The sequence below is a fragment of the Mustelus asterias genome, chromosome 20 (assembly GCF_964213995.1).
Source record: "Mustelus asterias chromosome 20, sMusAst1.hap1.1, whole genome shotgun sequence".
NCBI lineage: Eukaryota > Metazoa > Chordata > Chondrichthyes > Carcharhiniformes > Triakidae > Mustelus > Mustelus asterias.
Genome location: NC_135820.1, coordinates 64,767,082 through 64,788,710, shown reverse-complemented (window position 1 = coordinate 64,788,710; position 21,629 = coordinate 64,767,082). Strand labels below are relative to the sequence as shown.

The 21,629-nt window shown below is 44.0% G+C and overlaps 1 protein-coding gene and 1 pseudogene across 4 annotated transcripts in view; one reads left to right on the top strand and one right to left on the bottom strand.

Moving 5' to 3' along the window:
- The window catches only part of slco4a1 (solute carrier organic anion transporter family, member 4A1), a 192,891-nt gene that overhangs the window by 154,369 nt on the left and 16,893 nt on the right, over positions 1-21,629 (top strand). For all 4 annotated transcript variants that reach the window (XM_078236701.1, XM_078236702.1, XM_078236705.1 and 1 more), the window contains 5 exons: positions 4,861-4,982; positions 8,600-8,711; positions 14,770-14,924; positions 18,362-18,557; positions 19,881-20,046. In XM_078236701.1, coding sequence (XP_078092827.1) covers positions 4,861-4,982; positions 8,600-8,711; positions 14,770-14,924; positions 18,362-18,557; positions 19,881-20,046 — 751 coding nt within the window. The remainder of the gene's footprint in view (positions 1-4,860; positions 4,983-8,599; positions 8,712-14,769; positions 14,925-18,361; positions 18,558-19,880; positions 20,047-21,629) is intronic.
- Positions 16,097-16,306, bottom strand: LOC144508824 (U2 spliceosomal RNA; annotated as a pseudogene).

The following is a 21,629-nucleotide window of genomic DNA, read 5'->3' as shown; positions in this document are numbered from 1 at the left end:
CTGCCCTCTGAACAAGGGCAACGAGGAATGGGCAATAAATGCTGGCCAGTCAGCGACGCCCATGTCCCACGAATGAATAAAAAAATATATAATTATGAATTCAAATTTGGGACCTGGCCAAATTGCCAGTTATTTTCGATAAATTCCATTTTAATAAGAAACTTTCTCAGTATTGAACATGTTTTCTATCTTACTAAAGGGTATAAATTGCTCCTCACTTCTTTTTTGGCCCCTCATTACCTCCTCAGCAGGCCACGTACGTCACATGAACTGATGACCATCTTCAGGCAGTGTTGTGTTCTCAAGTCAGGAGAATGTCTTGGGAAGACCATATCGCTCTCATTACTTGCTTTCCTTCCCTATCCAAAAGCATTAGGGCAAGAAAATCGCAGCAGCCTGGGAAAAAGTTGAACAGTTTCTACTCACTTCTTTGATGCAGCTCATTCTAATTTTACCTTGTAAGTTACGTATATTCAAACACGACTTGTGCCCTATTCTCCCCAACTCAAGTTTCCCCCCTTTTCCACACACATTCTTGAAAATTTTCTAAGAAATCTCCTTGCTTCTTTCGTCAACCTGACAAAATTATAAACAAGAATGCCCTCTAGTGGAAATATAACACACAGGGGCCAGATTCTCCGATCTTGCCCACAACTGGGATTTTCCGATTCCCGTTGCAGTGAACGGAGATTTGGCTGAGCGCCAAATTCTCCGTTATCGCTGGCAGCGGTGGCAGGGTGTGAATGGCCGGAGAATTCCCGCCACAGTCATAATGCCAAGTCTATCCCATTTCAGAATGGAAATGGATTCCACTCCCTCGATCTCTAGCTGGTGTGCAACTAAAGCTTAAAGTGTATTTATTAGTATCACAGGTAGGCCCATATTTACATAGCAATGAAGCTACTGTGAAAATCCCCTCGTCGCCACACTCCGGCACCTGTTCAGGTACACTGAGGGGGAATTTAGCATGGCCAATGCACCTAATCAGCACGTCTTTTGGACTTTGGGAACGTTACTAAACAGCACTTATCAGGATCCCTCTGTACCAGATTGTCTTACTGCCTTGGTGCAAACATGCACAGAAGAGCTGAATTCCAGAGGTGAGGTGAGAACGACTGCCCTTGACATTAAGGCTGCATTTGACCAAGTGTGACATTAGGGACCCCCAGTAAAATTAAAGTCAACGGAAGTATGTGGAAAACTCTCCACACGTTGAAGTCAAACCTAGGACAAAGACAAATAAAAACAGAAAATTCTGGAAAGACCCAGCAACATCCGTGAAGAGTGAAACAGAATTAATGTTTCAAGTCCATATGACTCTTCTTCAGACTCTTCTCTGAAGAAGTGTCAAACGTATCCAAAACGTTAGCTCTGTTTCTCTCTCCACGGATGCTACCAGACCTGCTGAGTCTTTCCAGCATTTTCTCTTATTGTTTCCGCTTTCCAGCATCTGCAGTATTTGGTTTTGATCACAGAGAGATATTGTTGTGGTTGTCGGAAGCCACCACCATTTGAGCTCAAAGCAGTGACCTAGGTCTTACCATCTTCAGTTGCTCATCAGTGACCTTCCCTTCAACGTAATGTCAGAAGAGGGAATGTTCACTTGTAATTGCACTGCGTTCAGTTCCATTTACAGCTCCTCAGATAATGAAGTAGCCCTGGCTCATTTGAGACAAAACCTCAACAACATTAAGGCTTGAGCTTATAAGTGGCAAGTAACATTTGCTCTACAGGTCGGTGCAGACTTGATAGGCTGAATGGCCTCCTTCTGCACTGTAGGGATTCTATGACAATACATCCATGCAAACAAGAGAGAAGAAATACACCACCCCTTGGCATTCAATGGCATTACCATCAAATAATTCTTTTTGTTTTTAATTAATCCATGGGGCACGGGCGTCTCTGGCTGGCCAGCATTTATTCCCCATCCCTGGTTTCCCTTTTCAGAGGGCAGTTGAGAGTCAACCACATTGCTGTGGCTCTGGAATCACATGTAGGCCAGACTGGGTACGGACAGCAGTTTTCCTTCCCTAAAGGACATTGGTGAACCAGATAGGTTTTTCTGACAGTCGACAATGGTTTCATGGTCATTAATAGATTCTTAATTCCAGATTTTTTAAAATTGAATTCAAATTCCATCATCTGCCATAGTGGGATTTGAACCCGGGTCCCCAGAACATTCGCTGAGCTTCTGGATTAATAGTCTAGTAATTATACCACTAGGCCATCGCCTTCCCTTCTAATCATTCACCATTGATATCCTGGAGGTCACTATTGACCAAAGACGATAAATACTGTGGCTATAAGAGCAGGTGGGGGCTGGACATTGTGTGACTTAGCTCCAGATTCCACCACCTACAAAACACAAAGCAGGGGCCCGATTCTCCGACCTTGCTCGCAGCTGGGATTTTCCTATCCCGCCGCAGTGAACGGAGCTTTGGCTGAGCGTCAAATTCGTCGTTCTCGTTGGCGGCAGTGGCAGGGTGTGAACGGGCCGAGAATTCCGGCGCAGGAGTGTGATAGATTATACTCCATGTTCCCAAATGAGTGCACTCCCAAAAACGCTCAAGTAGCTCGACACCATCCAGGCAAATGGAGAGCATTCCATCACACTCCTGACTTGCAAATATTTTGCCAGATCTTCATCGTTGCTAAGTCAGAAACCCACAGCTCCCTCTTTCACAGGCACTACGTTCACCGCATTGACGACTGCAGTCTAAAAAGATGACTCACCACCACCTCATCAATGGAAGTTAATGATGCCAGCAACACTCACATCCCATAATTGGAAAAATGTCAAGACACAAAATAGTTGTGAAAAGAAACTTCCACTTACTTACTCCTAATTTGGGTTCATTTGCAAGCTCTATACAGGCGTCTGCTGCTTCAATAATTGTATATGGTAAGAAGTTGATGTCCCAGCTCAGATCCCTGGGGATCACCAGTTGTCACGTCCAGCCAATAAGAATACATTTCTTTCAGCCCTGCCCTGTCTCATGTCTCCTGACCCATCTCACACAAGTTTGAATCCATTTCCAAACAGTTTAGTTTTTGCCAGTAATCTCTTGTGTGGAGCCTTATCAAATGGCCTTCGAAAAAGTCTTGCATCGACACCAATCACCGTCCCGCATCCACCAATGTTAGTGATCTCCTCAAAGAAATTTGACAAGATTAGTCAGACCATGAGCTGCCCTAACACTTTTTGGATGGCTTGTATAAATGCCCCGCCACCCTGACCATTACGGGGCTCACAGAGATGTGTAGAATTTTGAAGTTTACTCCAACTTCTGGAGGGCAGGAAGTACCCAAGACAATGAGCTTCTCTCTCAGAGTTACAGCAAAGACATCGAGGTGAGATTTTCCGGCCGCACATCCCCCTAGACTGGAAAATCCCACGCGAGGTCAATGGACCTTTACATGGTCCGTATCCCGTTCGCTATGATCCCCATGGTGGGCAGGATGGGAAAATTCTGGAGTATTTATAGTCAGCAATCACATTTCTTAGACAGGCAGATTTTTTCTTCCAGATACACTTAGGATAGCTTCAGTCATTAATCTTAGCCCAATTAATCTTAACCCAATTAGTCTTGACTTAATTACACTTGACCCAATGAATCTTGACACAATTAACATCCACATGAGGATTTCAAACTTACTACCGACATTACTTCACCCTGATGGTACAAATTCCATAATTTAAAAGCAAAATACTGTGGATGCTGGAATCTGAACCAAAAACAGAAAATGCTGGAAAATCTCAGCAGGCCTGACAGCAACTGTGGAGATAAAACAGAGCCAATGTTTCGAGTCTGGCTGACTCTGACGAAAAGTCATCCAGACTTGAAACGTTGGGGGCAATCTTGAGCCCGTGCTCTCCATCCACAGGAATGGCAGTGGGAGTTCAAGATCCAGCGAAATCCAGAAATCGCGAATCTTGCCAACGAGATAGCGATTTACCAGGGAATAAAATATCCATTTGTGGGGCGAAAAATTGAGGCTGATAAGTCATGCAATTATAGCACGCCGTGGTGTATCTTCAACCACTGCATACCTTTCCAAAACTGCCACTATTGCCTGCTTGAGCCCTTGCAGGAGTTTAAGGCACGCGCACCCATTAGTTTGGATGCTGACGATATTTCAAAATGGTGATCGTCCACACCAGCTACAGTGGTTTGCACTGCTGCCTCACAGCGCCGGGGACACGGGTTTGATTCCCAGCTTGGGTCACTGTTTTCCCTGTGCCTGCATGGGTTTTCTCTGGGTGCTCCGGTTTCCTCCCACGTCCGAAAGACGAGCTGGTTAGGTGTATTGGCCATGCTAAATTCTCCCTATGTGTACTCAAACAGGTGCCAGAGTGTGGCGACTAGGAGATTTTCACAATAACTTCATTGCAGTGTTAATGTAAGCCTACTTGTGACACTAATAAATAAACTTTATATGAAAAAAAAAAATTCCACTCCTGCTTTTTGGAGGAATTTTTTCAAGGCTTCAACTTATACACCAACACGGCTGCTTTCTAAAAGTAATGGAATTCAGAATTAAGGGGCGATTAGTAATTTGGTAATTAATTCCACATTTATTAGAATACATTTTATTTAGTCAGTTTCCACTGTACAGGTTGGTCACTGTGCATTATGTCTGTGCATTCACTATTGTCAAAAGGATCAAGCTATCAGTTAATTCTGAAGCTTCAAGTAAGAACGCAATAATACAGCGATTTACCTTCCGATCGGGTTTACTTCCAATTTCAAAAATAGGCCATAAATGACTGTCTATGTTCCATTATTAATTCATATGTCACGAAAATGTTCTCTCCCCTTTGAGTAATTATATAAATTGATTGAAACTTTGTCAATGCAGGGTTAACCTTATCCCGGAAAATCCCCTGTGGGTCGGAGCATGGTGGATTGGATTCCTTGGAGCTGGAGCAGCTGCTTTCCTCGTGTCCATCCCAATTCTTGGTTACCCTCGGCAACTTCCAGGTACCGGATCCATGACTATAGCTAGAACTCCTGCTGCAAAATGTTAGTTTACTATAGGTTAATGCATTTCCTCATAATTCATAATTCATTTCAAGCTATTGCAGTTGTTGCGTTTATTTTATTTTAGTTCTTCATTAAAGTATCAAAGTAGTTTTGCACAAATATTAAGTGCTGGCTAATATCACAGAATCGCTACAGTGCAGTAGGAAGCCATTCGGCCCATCGAGTCTGCACCGACCACAATCCCATCCAGGCCGTATCCTCATAACCCCTTGCATTTACCCTAGCTCATCCCCCGACACTAAGAGGCAATTCAGCGTGGCCAATTCACCTAACCCCCACATCTTTGGACTGTGGGAGGAAACCAGAGCACCCGGAGGAAACCCACGCAGACTCAGGGAGAATGTGCAAACTCCACACAGACAGTGACCCGAGCTGGGAATCGAACCCAAGTCCCTAACACTACGAAGCAGCTGTGCTAACCACTGTGCCACACAGGATAATTTTGAGGACCTTGTCAAACTTCTGTTGCTCTGATGTTGAGAGGTTTTTGTTCTCTCATTTTTTAAGTTGGTTGAACAATATTAAACAGAGATGAGTGTCATGAGGATCGCAAGATTTTATCAACATCTTGAGAGTTGACCAGAAATTTGACTGGAGCAGCCATATAAATAGTATGATTGTAAGGACAGGTCAGAGGCTGGGAATTATGCAGTGTGTAACTGGCTCCTGACTCCCCAAAGCCTGTCCACCATCTACAAGTCAGGAGTGCGACAGAACACATTCTATTTGCGTTGATGAGTGCAGCTCCAAATACACTCAGGAAGCTCAACACCATTCGGGAGAAAGCAGCAGAAAATCAGTGCCCCATCCATGATCTTAAACATTCACTCCCTTCACTCTGGCATTCAGTAACAAAAGTGTACAATCAAAAGGTCCCTGGAGCCGTGAAGCAGAAGTGCTAACCACTGTGCTACCGTGCCGCCCAGTGTATTTCAGTGTATACTAATACATGTGACAATAATAAATCAAATCAAAAAGATTTCTCTTTCTCTCTGTCAGAAGCTGCAGATGTGAGCAGACCCCTTTGAAGTCCTCTGCCAAAGAGATGTCAGTTTGACATATGGGGTTTGTGGGGAGTGGGGCTCCATTCTCTACAGATGCACACTCAGCTCAAATGAATTCACACAGCTTTGATTTGAAGTCTCTGAGCGTTCCTAGCAAGCTGGAACCTTTGAAACCCTCTCTATTTTATTGGAAACACTTGATCTCTGTCAGTTTCAAAGTGCAGTGTTTTGAAAGAGGCTTCCATTGGCAGCTTAATGGATTTCTACTCAGTCAACTGTGTTTATGTATGTTTCCCTTCACGCTTGAATGCATCTCGAGTGCCTCCATTGTTCCCAACTGCAAAGTTTACATAGACTGTAAACTTGATTGACAGGTTTGGTTTCTTCAAAGGGAAGAAGTAGTCTGCAAAAGAGGAAGTTAAACTATTTATTCCCCCCCCCCCCCCCCCCCGCCCCCTTGGTCTTTTTCAGTACTTGTGTTGCTTGCAAATCAAATGAATACAGAATGCTTTCGGGGGTCAGCTTGGCATCCTGTATACACAACCGGATAGGAGAAGCTGATCCAATCACCCGGACTAGTTTCTGTGAATAGGAGTAAAATCTTCATGCTGTGCATGTTTTGACCACAGGGTGTCACATCTGTATTGCCAACAATGTATGCTTTGGAAATGTTCACTACAACATCACTACAGCAGACCGAACATAAAGAAAATCTATAATTAATGAATTCTGAATGATTCGTAATGAATTTTCCAATTCCTTTGCCATGCAGTAAAAGGAACCAGCACCAAAAATCATTTCAAAGCCCTTTATGATGGAATTTATCTCTCCCTCTCCCTCGGCTCTGTTTTTAGTTATTTATTTAATCCTATTTGTTTTGATGTCTTATTATTAAGTCCCACTCTATAACTGAACAGGAAACCTGTGCCTAAGTTTCTGCCCCAGGCGTCTCGTGATTCAACTGCTCAAAGCTTCCCTGGAGTGGGGCAGCTGCTTTTTAATCTTTCTGTGCTGTGAGAGCACTTGGCCAATGCTTCTGACATAACTGAGAACAGGGCCTCACCAGATCAGTACCTATGCATATGAACCCATCACCCTGCCACTCCATAACACAGTAAATAGACGCACCATCTATCTGGTTATTTTCTTCTTTCTAAGTTTTCAGTCTTTAAGTTTAAGTTTATTTATTAGTGTCACAAGTATGCTTACATTAACACTGCAATGAAGTTACTGTGAAAATCCCCCAGTCGCCACATTCTGGCATCTGTTTGGGTACACTGAGGGAGAATTTAGCCAATTGCACCCAAACCAGTACATCGTCCCCCATGTATAGCAAATTTATTTGTGCCAATCTGTATAAGAAGTAACACTTTATCAAGTGTTCAATGAGTTTCAGTCAGCATTATGATTATTTTTCGCTACCCCATGCTTTCTATTTGATCCAGATTGAACTATAATGAAGAGGGTCAGTTATATTACTTACGATTATGCAGCTATCTCAAGACTGACCCACAATGTCGAGACGCAAAGGATATAGAGCAACCACAGTTCTGAAAATGATTGAGAACTGCAATCTTTTTCTTTCAAGTTTCCTTCACCTGTTCATTTTACGATTTCACTTATGGTTTGCATCAATCCAATGCCTACACCAGTGTGTAGTACTCTCTAATCCAGCAGCCAACTATCACTCCTTGAATAGCAATGCCGACAATGTCACAAAACCAATGGCTGTGAGTAACCCCGTGGGTGTAAATGGAGATTGGAAGTCTTACCTCCATTTGCCAGTATTAGAATGGAGTGGGGTTCAACCCCAAAACTATGTACATTTATTTTCTTGCTTCAGAAAGCAAAGAATATTTTTTCCTGGTAAGTTTCATTCCTGGTATCTGTTGCTCTGTAATCATGTGCTGTAACATCATTCTTAATCTTCATCACAAATAGACACCTTGGGCAGGGTGATTTGGCCTCGCTCGGGCAAGACCAGAAATTCCCGCCCAAGGTCAACAGAGATTTCCATTGTCGGACACTCATCCGTGCCAATTCTGTGGCGGGGGAGGTGGTAGAGTTCCGACCCTTGTGTTTAAAAAAAACCTCACCGCAATGAGGTACTTCCTGGCAATGATAACCAAGAAAGGAAGAAGCAAGTTGATTGAAAATAGTAGGCTGAAAGTCGATGGCTGGAATTTATCACCATACACCGACCGGTGGGATTTTCCCATCCCGCTGCAGCGAACGGAGATTTGGCTGGCCGCCAAATTCTCCGACCTCGCTGCAGCGGGAGCGTGGCGTGATTGGCAGATAAGATCACGCCTTATGCTTAGATTTGACTTAACCTGGTTTTGTTTATCCCTAGTAATCACAGCTCTAGTGTTTATGACAACATTATGAAGTAAAAGCTAATATATTCTTTAAATCAAATGTCTAGATATATATGTGTGTGTGAGTAATCATAATAATTGCCTATAAAATGTAGAATCTGTGCTTGATGGGTAACTGTGTACGGGTATGGTCTTGACAATGTCTCAGATAAACCACTTCTCTGTAAATTAGGATCGCAACGTTATGTGAAGATGCGAGTCTCTGAGGCTCATCAGCTGAAGGATGGAAGCCAGCAGACAGCCCTGGAGCCAGATTTTGGGAAAACGTTAAAAGACTTGCCGAGGTAATGTGTAAGGCAGAGTTATCATTACTTAATTGTGCCTGAATAGAGCAATACTCGTTCACAAAAAGAATTCTATAACCTTTTTTGCAAAGGTCCCACTAACTTGGCAAACTCCGAATCACTCACCAAGTGATTGCTGTGTTTTGTGGGCAGTTTATAAGGGGAATTTGTCAGCAGTCAATACACCACATAAATAGAAGTGTTCTTGTGAAATACTAGACTGACTTGAGTTGGTTTGATTACACTTGCACAGGTTTCAATTTAATCCCTGTAAAAAACCCAGGAATAAGATCTCCATTTTTCCATCAAAGATCCCCAACCACTCCACCCTGCCCAAGTTATGTCTTTAACTCTGCAGAAAACATCTGAGCCACATTTCCTACGTACAATTTCTTGGGTACAGTGTTGTGGGGAGAGGATGATAATTTTGCTTCTACAGTTCTGGTGCCATTTGTAGTAAATATCGTGGAATTATTCACAGCTAGTACATAATTCTCCACCTCCATTATTATCCCGAGATGCCCTCTGTTACCCCAGTCTTCCATGTAAGTTCAGGTAATGGGAGAGATTTTAATTCACTCGCTCACACAGAGTTAAAAATTGGCCCACGATTGCCTCAATGTATCTGGGCAGACTATTCTACCTTGGGGACTAGCATACTCAGGACTATCTCCCCTGCCCTTCATATCCCCATGTTCCTTCCAAAAGTGGGCTGAACAGATGGTCAGGCATCTGTTTTATCAGAGGGTTCATTCTGAATGCTTGGCTGAGCTCCAGCATTGACGAATGGACTCAGCTCAGCATGACTTTGTTTACTCAGTTGTAAAAGGGACCACTGGCTTTGGTCAATGGACATTTTTATAACCTTGTAGTAACTTGCTATTTCTTTGAAGTGGTTTTTGAATGGCTATGCGTTTATTTGGTCAAGATTAAAGGCTTCCTCAGCAGGAATTTCATTGAGTGCCTTATTTTTTCTTTAGGTTCCCAACTCCGGACTAGGACTCTGCCCATGGCTCATGACTATTATTCCAAGTGAGGCCCCCAACTGCCCCCTATGGCCTCCATACCTCCAATGCCAAGCTATGTCCTTCACAATCCCTCTATGGCCCCTCATACTGCACATATCAAGCTATGGCACTTCCATGTCAACTGATCCACAATACACTGTATAGAATCAATGCACCCTAGAATGTGTAAAAGCAAAGCTTTCAAAAAAAATCTCATTCATCCATTATTTTCAACTGTTACAAAAAGTCATTTTAGTACAAGACAATAAAAATGTCAATCATCCAGAACCTTTGAAATGTGAATAGCAGAATCCACAAACCCTTGAAATCACTGAAACTTGTGGAAGTAAACATTATGAAATTGACAGCAGAGATCAGAGGGCCAGAGGTATTTCAACATGAATAATAGATGACTGGGCTCTCAACCAAGCATACATAATGAGGTCTAGGGAATGGAAGTGCCATAGCTTGGCGTTGGGGGCATGAGGGGCTACAGGGGGTCGGTGGAGAGGCATAATTTGGCATTGGAGATATGAAGGATCATATGGGATGAGTGGGGGGCTGGAGGCGGCATAGATGGCAGATGGGGAGTGTGTGGGGAGTGAAGGTGTGTGAGGGCTGACAGGCCATTGTGTTTTTATTATAACTGGGACAAAGTCCCGTGGCATCAAGGTGGGCCTAGTAAACAATACACCTCTGAACCCGCCAGCCTTTGTGGCTCTCTCTGACCTCGTTCCCAAGTCGAGTGGCCCAAGTGCACCAGCATAGAATTATAGAAACCCTACAGTACAGAAAGAGGCCATTCAGCCCATCGAGTCTGCACCGACCACAATCCCACCCAGGCCCTACCTCCATATTCCTACATATTTACCCACTAATCCCTCTAACCTACACATCTCACGACACTAAGGCCAATTTTTAGCATGGCCAATCAACCTAACCCGCACATCTTTGGACTGTGGGAGGAAACCGGAGGAAACCCTCGCAGACACGAGGAGAATGTGCAAACTCCACACAGACAGTGACCCAAGGCGGGAATCGAACCCAGGTCCCTGGAGCTGTGAAGCAGCAGTGCTAACCACTGTGCTACCGTGCCGCCCACCACCACGCCTCTTCCCCCTTGCTTCCCCCGGCACTGAACACCCCTGTTTTGCAGGCTCTTTCTCTTCTCCCGAAGCGGGTAAGCCGAGCCTGGAATTTTTTCCACTGCCACTACTCACTTCAGTAATGAAACTCTGGGCTTATATCTTCAATAAACTTCCTCTATAATTCACAATGTTTCTACAAGCTTTATTTGCCCATGGCATAGGAAGATGAAGTACTATTTGTTGCAAGGACGACACCCAGCACATCGCCAGTAGTCACCGTTAACACTCCGCATTTTAGCCTGATTTCAAAGGCAACACACACAATAACTTGAGGCAAAAACTAACATCTGCGTGTGCTTTCTCTGGAATGTTTCTGAAACAATATTTGAGTTTTAAGCAGCTATGTTTTATTTAGGAATGGCTGGAATGAAACGCCATTGTCATTGAACTTACATAGCGGCTTCAACATCTTGTCTTAAAGTGGCTCATGGGAACATAATCATGGGTGGCACGGTGGCACAGTGGTTAGCACTGCTGCCTCACAGCGCCAGGGATCAGGGTTCGATTCCCAACCTCGGTCACTATATGTGTGGGGTTTGCATGTTCTCCCCATGGGTTTCTTCCGGGTGCTCTGGTTTCCTCCCACAGTCTCAAAGACGTCCTGGTTAGGTGCATTGACCCGAACAGGTGCCAGACTGTGGCGACTAGGGGAATTTCACAGTAGCTTCATTGCAATGTTAACATAAGCCTCACTTGTGACGAATAAATAAACTTTAACTTTTAATCAGGCAACAATTGATATCAAGCCTAAGGAGGAGACATTAGGGTGAGTGGCTGAAGTTTTGATCAAGGAGGTAGACTTTAAGGAGGATCTTAAATGAAGGGAGAGAGCTGGAGAGGTTAAGGGAGAGAGTTCTGGAGCTTAGGGTGCAAGCTATGGCCAGCAATGGTGAAACGAAGGAGGTGAGGTATGTCCAAGAGGCTAGAGTTAGAGGAGAACAGAATTCTTGGAGGGTAATTGGAGGAAGTCATAGAGATCGGGAGGAATGAGTCCTCGGAGGAATTTCAACTCTAGGATGAGAATTTGAAGGGAGAGATTTTGTTAGATCAGAGGCCAAAATAGAGCAGTGAAGATACAATGATGGGTAAGTGGCTGTTGGAAAGAGTTAGGCAAAAGTGTTTCAGATGAGCTGAGACAGGTGGAGGGAAAAGGATTGGTGTATAACCTGGAGAGAATTTGAATAGTCATGTCCAAGAGTAACAGAGGCATCGATGTTAGCTCAAGAAAGCAGTTGAGCTGGAGGCAGGGCAGATACCTGCAATGCCAGGGAGCTGGAACTAGACGGTATTTGCGATGGTGAGGATATGGAGTCAGATGCTTGATTCAGGATCAAATACAATGCAAAGATTGCCAAAAGTGAGGTTTAACTTGAGACAGTTGTCAGGGAGAGAGATGAAATCATTAGCGTGTAGCTGGCACCAAAGACAATGGCATTGGTTTTCCCAGTGTTTAACTGAACGATACTGTGTCCCGTTCAAGAATCTCAAGGGGACAGGATTTCAAAAATAAGGAATTAATACATCACTTATTTATAATCTTGGCCAGATTCTATCTGGAATATTGGCCTGCATTTCTGCAGATTCATGGAGACACCGTGAACTTTTAAAAATGGCGGGGAGACTTGGATTTGGGAGTCCCAGTCCTATTACCGATAGATTCCATTTTTGCCAGTAGGAGAAAGGGCAAAAGGCACAACTCTCATAAAAGGGAAACCCAAACACAGCAAGTGACCAAATGAGCAAATGACACAGCAAATGAGCAACAGACCTCATTTTCACTCGCAAGGAACTTAACTTGCAGGGTGTGGTCAGAATTGTTTAGAGTAGTTGTAAATGCTCATGAAGGCTGTGGTTGTGAATACAAGTTTGTTTATTTTTTAAGGGATTAAATACTTGAGGAGTTTTAAAAGTTTTTAATGGGCTTTCATGAATGGGAGTGTTTTTCTACCATCGCAAAGGCAGTAATAGATATTTCGACCTATATTTAATTTAATCATAACATGACTCCTGAGGTCTGCCCATGGTTGCTACTGGGTGAGTCGGCATGGAGGGTGTAAGAGCAAAAGAAGGTGAGTGGCATACATGGGTTGGCATCAAATTGGGTGCAAAAAGGGGCCATGGGGGTATCTGAGTTAGCATTGAGTTGGTATGGAGGCGTTGTGGTGGCATGGGAGTGGCTGGGAGAATGCTGGAATCTGAGGGGTGATGGCCAAAGGCCTAAAATTTTACAAAAAAACTAGGATGGAGTCCAAGAGAACTGAGGCGGGCTTTTTGAACAGCTCCCTCCAATCTGCATCCGGGTTGGAGGGCTTGGCTCCAACCTGAACCTGCCCCGCCTAGGGAGTGAAGATTGCGCCATTCGGGCAAGCCAGGAAATTTCCAAACTTGCTCTACCCAACTTGAGAGCAAAATGCCATTGTGTTTGATTTTAGATACCCCAATACATGGGGTACAGTGCAGAATCGCGAAACTGAAACCAAGCCTAATTCATGAAAATAATACTCCGTTTTTGTCTGTCTGGACTGTTTAGATTAGTCAGTTTTAGGGACATGCAGGTGGGTTGATTAGGTGACCAGTGCTTGGTGCACATGGGTTCACAAGGCAGCTGCAGACTGGTGGAGAGCTAAAACAGCGGAGTGTTCCCTTGGCTGGAGACCTTGTTTCTGGGAGAGGTGGTGCTGGCAAGACCGGGGTGGAGATGGCATGGAAGGAATGGCATGGGGATATCATGGGAAGGATGGAATGAGATGGAAGATGTGGGAGAGAGGGAATGGCATGCGACGGGTGGATGGAATGTTGGAATTTGTTGTATGTGGAAAGGTGGCAGTGACAGGTAGATTTCAAGGAATTGGAGTATTTACTCCTCAAATAATATTGAACCCAGCAGATGTGAGCCAATTCCTCCAGCTGCTTTGTATCTCCATTTTGTCTTGTCCTCTCTCATCCCATCTGCAGCACTCGTACTGCACGTAAGGTGCTGGCTATCAACCGCCTGCCCGCTCTCCCAGCCTGCCCGCTCTCCCCAAGTAGTGGTCAAAGTCAAAATCAAAAGTCAAAGTTTATTTATTAGTCACAAGTAAGGCTCACATTAGCACTGCAATGAAGTTATTGGGAAATTTCCCTAGTCGCCACAGTCCGGCGCCTATGCAGGTCAATGTACCTAACCAGCATATCTTTCAGACTGTGGGAGGAAACCAGAGCACCGGAGGAAACCCACACGGACACGGGGAGAATGTGGAAACTCCACACAGACAGTGACCCAAGCTGGGAATCGAACCCGGGTCCCTGGTGCTGTGAAGCAGCAGTGCGAGGCACCCCCATAATTGGGCATCTCCCTGAAGCTTGAACCTGCAGTCAGTCCTGCTGTTGCAGTGATCCAAACGTGACCCAGCAGTCGAGAAATACACTGAGATGGGAATATTCAGGCCTACATTTCTATGGATGCCAGGTCACAGATGCAGTGGAATGGGTTGAGTGAAGAGGTGGTGAGGTGGAGCTTCATGTTGTCAACCATACTAAACATGTGGAACCTGATTAATGTCGCTACCCAGGGGCAGCATGTAGATGGGAAATGGAGAGGAGCAAAGGATAAATCCTTAGTCATTGTGGTTGTGTTTAATGCTGCATTAAGAATGATATATTAAATCTTAATTTTAATAACTTTCCATCTCTTTTGCTTTCAGTTTTATTGCATAGATTAAGAAGGAAGAATGAGAAAATTGGGGTAGAATGTTCACATCCTTCCCCCCACGGGAATCATAGTGGGCAGGATGTGAACCATGCAAAGGTCCATTGACCTCGGGTGGAATTTTCCGGTCTTGCAGCCGGAAAATCGTGCTCTTGATTTTTGTACTATTTATGCATTTAAAACCAATGGCTTTGACCAACTCTGTTTGTCTACAGGTCAGCATTACTATTGCTGCGGAATCCAGCTTTCATCTTTCTCTGTCTGTCGGGAGCAACTGAAGCTACTCTGATAGCTGGAATGTCTACATTTGGACCCAAGTTCCTGGAATCCCAGTTCAGTCTGAGTGCCTCACAAGCTGCAACCCTATTTGGTAAGAATGGAATTACATGATCCATATGGGTATTTAGCGTTTCATTTCGTGACATTTTTCTTAATGGGATCGAGTGCAGACAGAGAGTTCTGGTCCTGGGTCGGGCAGGACCAGAAGTTGCCATCCAAGATTAATGGACCTTTTCAGTTGTCCGTCAAATGGTCTGTCCTGCCCGTGACAATTTTCACGGCAGGAGGGATGGGAAAATTTAACCCTATGGGTGGGATTTTCCAGCCATGCTCCCTGAAAACCGGCCACACAAATAGATAGGATGGTAAATTAGGCGTATGGCATGCTTGCCTTTACTGGTCAGGGCATTGAGTACATGGTTAGGCCACACTTAAGAGTATTGCGTTCAATTCTGGCCACCACATTCCAGGAAGGATGTGGAGGCTTTGGAGAGGGTGCTGAAGAGGTTTATTAGGGTGCTTCCCAGATTTAAGGGTATGAGCTATAAGGACAGACTGGAAAAACTAGGATTGTTTTCTCTGGAGCCACAGAGGCTGAGGGGAGACCTGATAAAAAGGCTATAAAATTATGAGAGGCATAGATAGGGTTGACTGTCAGAATCTTTTTCCCAGAGTTGAAGTGCCAAATACTAGGGGGCATGCACTTAAGGTGAGAGGGGGAAAGTTCAAAGGAGATGTGACGGGCAAGTTTTTTTACACAGAGAGTGGTAGGTGCTGGAATGCGCTGCCAGGTGGGGTGGTGAAGGCAGATATGATATGGGTGTTTAAGGGGCACATGAATATGCAAGAAATAGAGGGATATGGACCCAGGACAGGCAGAAGGGATGAGTTTAATCTGCTGTCATGTTTGGCATAACATCAGGGGCTGAAGGGCCTATTCCTGTGCTGTACTGTTCTATGTTCTATGTTTTAAAAGAGGTAACCAATACGGTTGCTGTAAATTGTATAGAAGATTTCTGATATCGTCTCCCTCTTTGTACATTTCCTGCATGTAATCTGTAGCATTTTAGCTTTTACATTTGCCTTCCATTTTATTTGGTGATATGAATACTAAGTGATGAGGAACGTAGTAAAACCAAAAAAACCCCAATTTTTAAAAGTACTTTTCCAATTCAATCAAATCAAGTCCAATTCAAAGTCTCAACAAGTTGAGACATTTCGGATCCAAGCTGACAAGACAGGGCCTTCACACCTGTCTTGGGCCTGATCTACATGAGCCAAGCTGATTGGAGGAGGGGGAAGTTTCCTCCTCCAAGGCTTGATCTCATTTGCATCTTAGCCAAAAGGCCGAGATGCCACTTTTAAAAATTGCTTCATATGAATATGAAGCTTAAATGCAACCCAATGACCTCGATCAAGCGCAGCATCCAATCCATACTACACTTGATCTTAGCCAAAAGGCCGAGAAGCAAACCAATTGTGCAACTAAACATGAAGAGTTGAGAATAAAGGCCGGAGATGGGAGATCAAATGTAGAATTTTAATAGAAATCATAGAATCATAGAAACCCTACAGTGCAGAAGGAGGCCATTCGGCCCATCGAGTCTGCACCGACCACAATCCCACCCAGGCCCTAACCCCACATATTTTTACCCGCTAATCCCTCTAACCTACGCATCACAGGACTCTAAGGGGCAATTTTTAACCTGGCCAATCAACCTAACCTGCACATCTTTGGACTGTGGGAGGAAACCGGAGCACCCGGAGGAAACCCACGCAGACACGAGGAGAATGTGCAAACTCCACACAGACAGTGACCCGAGCCGGGAATCGAACCCGGGACCCTGGAGCTGTGAAGCAGCAATGCTAACCACTGTGCTACCGTGCCGCCCAAACAATTTTCAAGTTGCAGTAACCAATTCTGGAAACTGCTGGATGATTAACATGTAGTGCTACCACGGTGATTTGGTCTTTATAACGCTCAAGTTAGATTCCTTAAAAGTGTAGTTGTGTGCAAGAGATTTTTAAGCTATCAAAGACAGGGGAATGGTTTGTTAAACATGAGACCAGATAATGGTGACCAATTACATGGTAATTTATAAATATTCTACAATGTGAAATTACTTAAATAACTTTTTTCGCAGTTAGAGAATGGAACAAAGGGCCATGATAGAATATCTTATCAGTTCTGTGCAGTGTCATATTTCATGGTGTTTCGATGCTAATATAGATGAATGAATCCACATTTCTGATGTTTCCCCTTTGTATTCCGAGGCGGGTTTTGTAATCCAGCAAGGAGATTTTCCTGCTTTCCTCTGGGAGACATGCTTCACTGGCTTCTCCCAACCTCCCTTGGCCATATTTCAGGACCCAGCTAGTTTTTCTTTTGTTGCTCCATACTACCTCAGTCATAGAATCGTAGAATCCCTACGGTGCAGAAGGAGGCCATTCGGCCCATCAAGGCTGCACCGACCACAATCCCAACCAGGCCCAATCCCCATATATTTACCCTCCTAATCCACTGGCAATAATGGACAATTTATCATGGCCAATCCACCTAACTTGCCCATCTTTGCACTGTGGGGGGGAAACTGGAGCACCCGGAGGAAACCCATGCCGAAACGGGGAGAATGTGCAAACTCCACACAAACAGTGACCCAAGCCGGGAATCGAACCCGGGTCCCCGGCGCTGTGGGGCAGCACTGCCAACCACTGTGCCACCGTGCCACCCACTCCCTGCTTGGCATCGTGGATTCTGGTGGATGGGGAGGACAGGACGGTTCATTTGGAAAGACCGTAAATTCCAGATTTAGGAATGAATGTCAGAATATTACAAGCCCGTTATGCAGCCCGGGACTTTAAAAAGTGCTGAGGTTCGCCTCGAGCCTGTTTGGAAAACTTTAATCGGGTTTTCCCTGAGCACCCCAAAAAAATCCAAAAAACAATTTGTACCCTAAAGCCGCCACGGGTTTGCAGGTAAAGGCTCGATTAAGTGAATATTCATCATTTCTGGAGTAGAGCTTAATTCAAAGAGCGAGGTCTAATTCCATGTGGGTAATCTAGTTACTCTGGTCATACACAAGACTGCAAAAGGATGCTGCCAGAGTGAGGCGACTTCTTGCGAGCTGTCCCCAGCAGACCCTCTAATTTCATCTTTCACTCCTATTCTGCGCTTTTAAAACTGAACTCAAACTCTTCTAAACTTTCTAATAATGTTACTCTATGAATGGTATGTTTTGTCTGTATAGCGCGCAAGAAACCCTCCTTTTCACTGTATCTCAATACATGTGACAATAATAAATCAAATCCAATCAAACCTAGTACTGTTAGCCTAAGAAATATACATTCCCATTTCTGAAAGTATATTGTATTTTAAATTATTTGAACGAATTTTATCAACGAAATAACTTAAGTGTCACTTACTGCAAGAATACACAATGGTCAAAAACTGAGAAGTGAGTGATCAATTTGGTGAATCTAAAGGTAGATGGATTTATCATAGCTTTTTGTCGCTTTCCCCCATTCCAGGCTACCTTGTTGTCCCAGCAGGTGGAGGCGGAACCTTCCTCGGTGGATTTATCGTGAATAAATTAAAACTCCGTTGTGCCGGGATCATCAAGCTTTGTCTGATTTGCACAATCTTTGGTCTGTTTGCCATTTTCATAGTCTGCATTCACTGCCCCAACATGCCTGTGACAGGCATCACTTCTACCTTCAATGGCAGGTACGCACACAAATCTAATTATAACATTCAATCGTTCAGAAACTTTAATACTTTAGGCACATCATAGTTAATGCAAGATATTTTAACCAATGATCGGTAAGATTAGTTAATATAACAGCTACGGAAATCAACATTTTACATGCAATGAAAAGGTACAATTAATATATTTTGGACTCTGAGAAAATAGATGTGCTCTACACATGTTTCTGACTGATGATCTAAGTGAATTTTCTTTGTACGAGTACAAAAATTACTTCTCCGTTCTGTTACAATTTTAAAAAATATCTTGCTATTAACTGGGGTGGCACAGTGGTTAGCACTGCTGCCTCAGAGCACCAGGGATCCGGGTTCAATTCCCAGCTTGGGTCACTGTCTGTGTGGAGTTTACACGTTCTCCCCGTGTCTGCGTGGGTTTCCTCCGGGTGCTCCGGTTTCCTCCCACAGTCTGAAAGACGTGCTGGTTAGGTGCCGTGGCCATGCTGAATTCTCCCTCAGTGTACCCGAACAGGCGCCGGAGTGTGGCGACAAGGGGAATTTCACAGTAACTTAATTGCAGCGTTAATGTAAGCCTGCTTGTGACACTAATAAATAAACTTAATATAACAGCTGCGAAATCAACATTTTATGTGCAATGAGAAGGTCAAATTAATGTATTTTGGACTCTGAGAAAATAGGTGTACTCCACACATGTTTCTGACCGAAGATCTAAGCGAATTATCTTCGCACGAGTACAAATATTACTTCTCCATTTTGTTAAAATTTGATTAAATAGCTTGCCATTAACCGGGGTGGCACAGTGGTTAGCACTGCTGCCTCACAGCGCCAGGGACCCGGGTTCAATTCCCAGCTTGGGTCACTGTCTGTGCGGAGTCTTCAGCTTCTCCCCGTGTGTGCGTGGGTGAATTTTCCTTGTACGGGTACGAAAATTACTTCTCCATTTTCTTAAAATTTGTTCAAATATCTTCCCATTAACTTGTTCTTTGCATCTGTGATGAGCTTCGTTTCTCATGTACTCTGAATATTTATCATAATCTGCTGAATTCTTAAAAGAGGTAGCACCTTCTTGCAGGGAGGAAGCATCTTTTATGTCTGTGTTTTTCAGATTTATTGATTATCAGATAATTCTGCAACTTGCAAGAAAGCTTTCTTATTATTATTGATCACAATGTTTACACCTACTTAAAAGTGCAGGAGTATGGTAAAACCATGTTTTTATGGATTGGATGTGAAAGATGCATAAATAAGCTAATTGTTTGATTTCCAGATTTTCAGACTTTAGTGATGCAGTAATTGTGCTGATGCTGAGACATTTGCTTTCCACAGTTTTTATGATGGTGCAGTTAATGTGACTGCAGCTTGCAATGCGGACTGTAACTGTTCAATGGAGATGTATAATCCAGTTTGCGGAGCGGATGGTTTAATGTACTACTCCCCCTGTCATGCTGGATGCACAGAATTCAATACAACACAACTGGCCAACGGCAGAAAGGTAACTTCCCCAGTTGCACTTTGCATTTGCCTCAGTTACTCGCTTTGCATAGGCTTTTCAAGTGCATTTAAGTTATGAAGAGAGGTTGGATAGGCTTGGCTTGTAAACATTGGAGCGGAGAAACTGAGGGGCGACCTGATTGAGGTGTACAGGATTATGAGGAGTGTGGACAGAATGGGTGGGGAGCAGCTGTTCCCTTTAGTTGATGGGTGGGACACAGGTTCAAGGTTAGGGGCAGGAGGTTTAGGGGGGTTGTGAGGAAAAGCTTCTTTGCCCAGAGTGTGGTCTGGAATGTGCTCCCTGGGAGGGTGGTAGAGGCAAGTTGCCTCACGTCCAGTCAAAAGTACCCAGATGAGCACTTGGCACATCTCAAGGCTATGGGCCAAGTGCTGGTAAATGGGAGTTCAGGTGGTTTACTTGTGCCGGTACAGACTCGATGGGCCAAAGGGCCTCTTCTGCACTATATGTATGATTCAGTGATTCTGACTGATTGATTCATTGCATTTCTATGTGATTTATTAACCTTTCAACTGAAAGAACAAATGCTCCTTTCAACTATTTTTTGAAAATCATTTACATGATGAACAGATACTTTATCAAGCACCCATATGGAGAGAAAAGAGAGTTATTTTGACAAGCCGAACATGACTATTTTCATTAATTTTTGTTTTACCTTCATACATGTTCAGTGTGCGCCCAAGATGATTGACCTCGTTTTATTGTCACCAATGTTAGAATGTAACTGGTGACAACTTTGTATCGGATGTAATGTAAACCTGCCAATCCAAGCTGTAAGAATCAGCTGACCCAGTAAATCATGGAACCAATTACAGAATGATGTGATGGTCAGCTGACTCACTCTAAATAAGAACCTGTTGGGAATTGTGGGGAACTTGGCGAGGCCCCAAGTTTGGAGTAATGAAGTTTCTTTATTAAACCCTGTCTTTGATTTATAAGTTGGAGTAAGTTTTGTTATATTTTTATCGTCAGCTTTGAAGAGTTCCTTCCAAAGAAACAACCAAGATTTCTTTAGTTAATTACTGCGATGTGTTGCCTGTTGTGTAGTTCAGAGGTGAAGTCAGGAAGTACTTCTTCACACACAGTGCACTGGAAATCCAGAACTTTTAGAAGAACATAGAACATAGAAAAACTACAGCACAAACAGGCCCTTTGGCCCACAAGTTGCGCCGAACATGTCCCTACCTACTAGGCTTACCTATAACCCACTATCTTACTAACTTCCATGAACTTATCCAAACGTCTCTTAAAAGACCCTATCGAATCCGCCTCCACTACCGGCAGCCGATTCCACGCACCCACCACCCTCTGAGTGAAAAACCTACCCCTAACATCACCTCTGTACCTACATCCCAGCACCCTAAACCTGTGGACCTCTTGTGGCAACCATTTCAGCCCTGGATAAAAGCCTCTGAGAATCCACTCTATCAATACCCCTGAACATTTGCCCCCACGAAACCTGCCAATCTTGGGCTAGGTGAAAATTCAAAGCTAATTTTCCTTGTAACTTGATCTTCTGACACTGGGGGCCACCTTCGACTGTTTCTACACCCAAACACCAATAG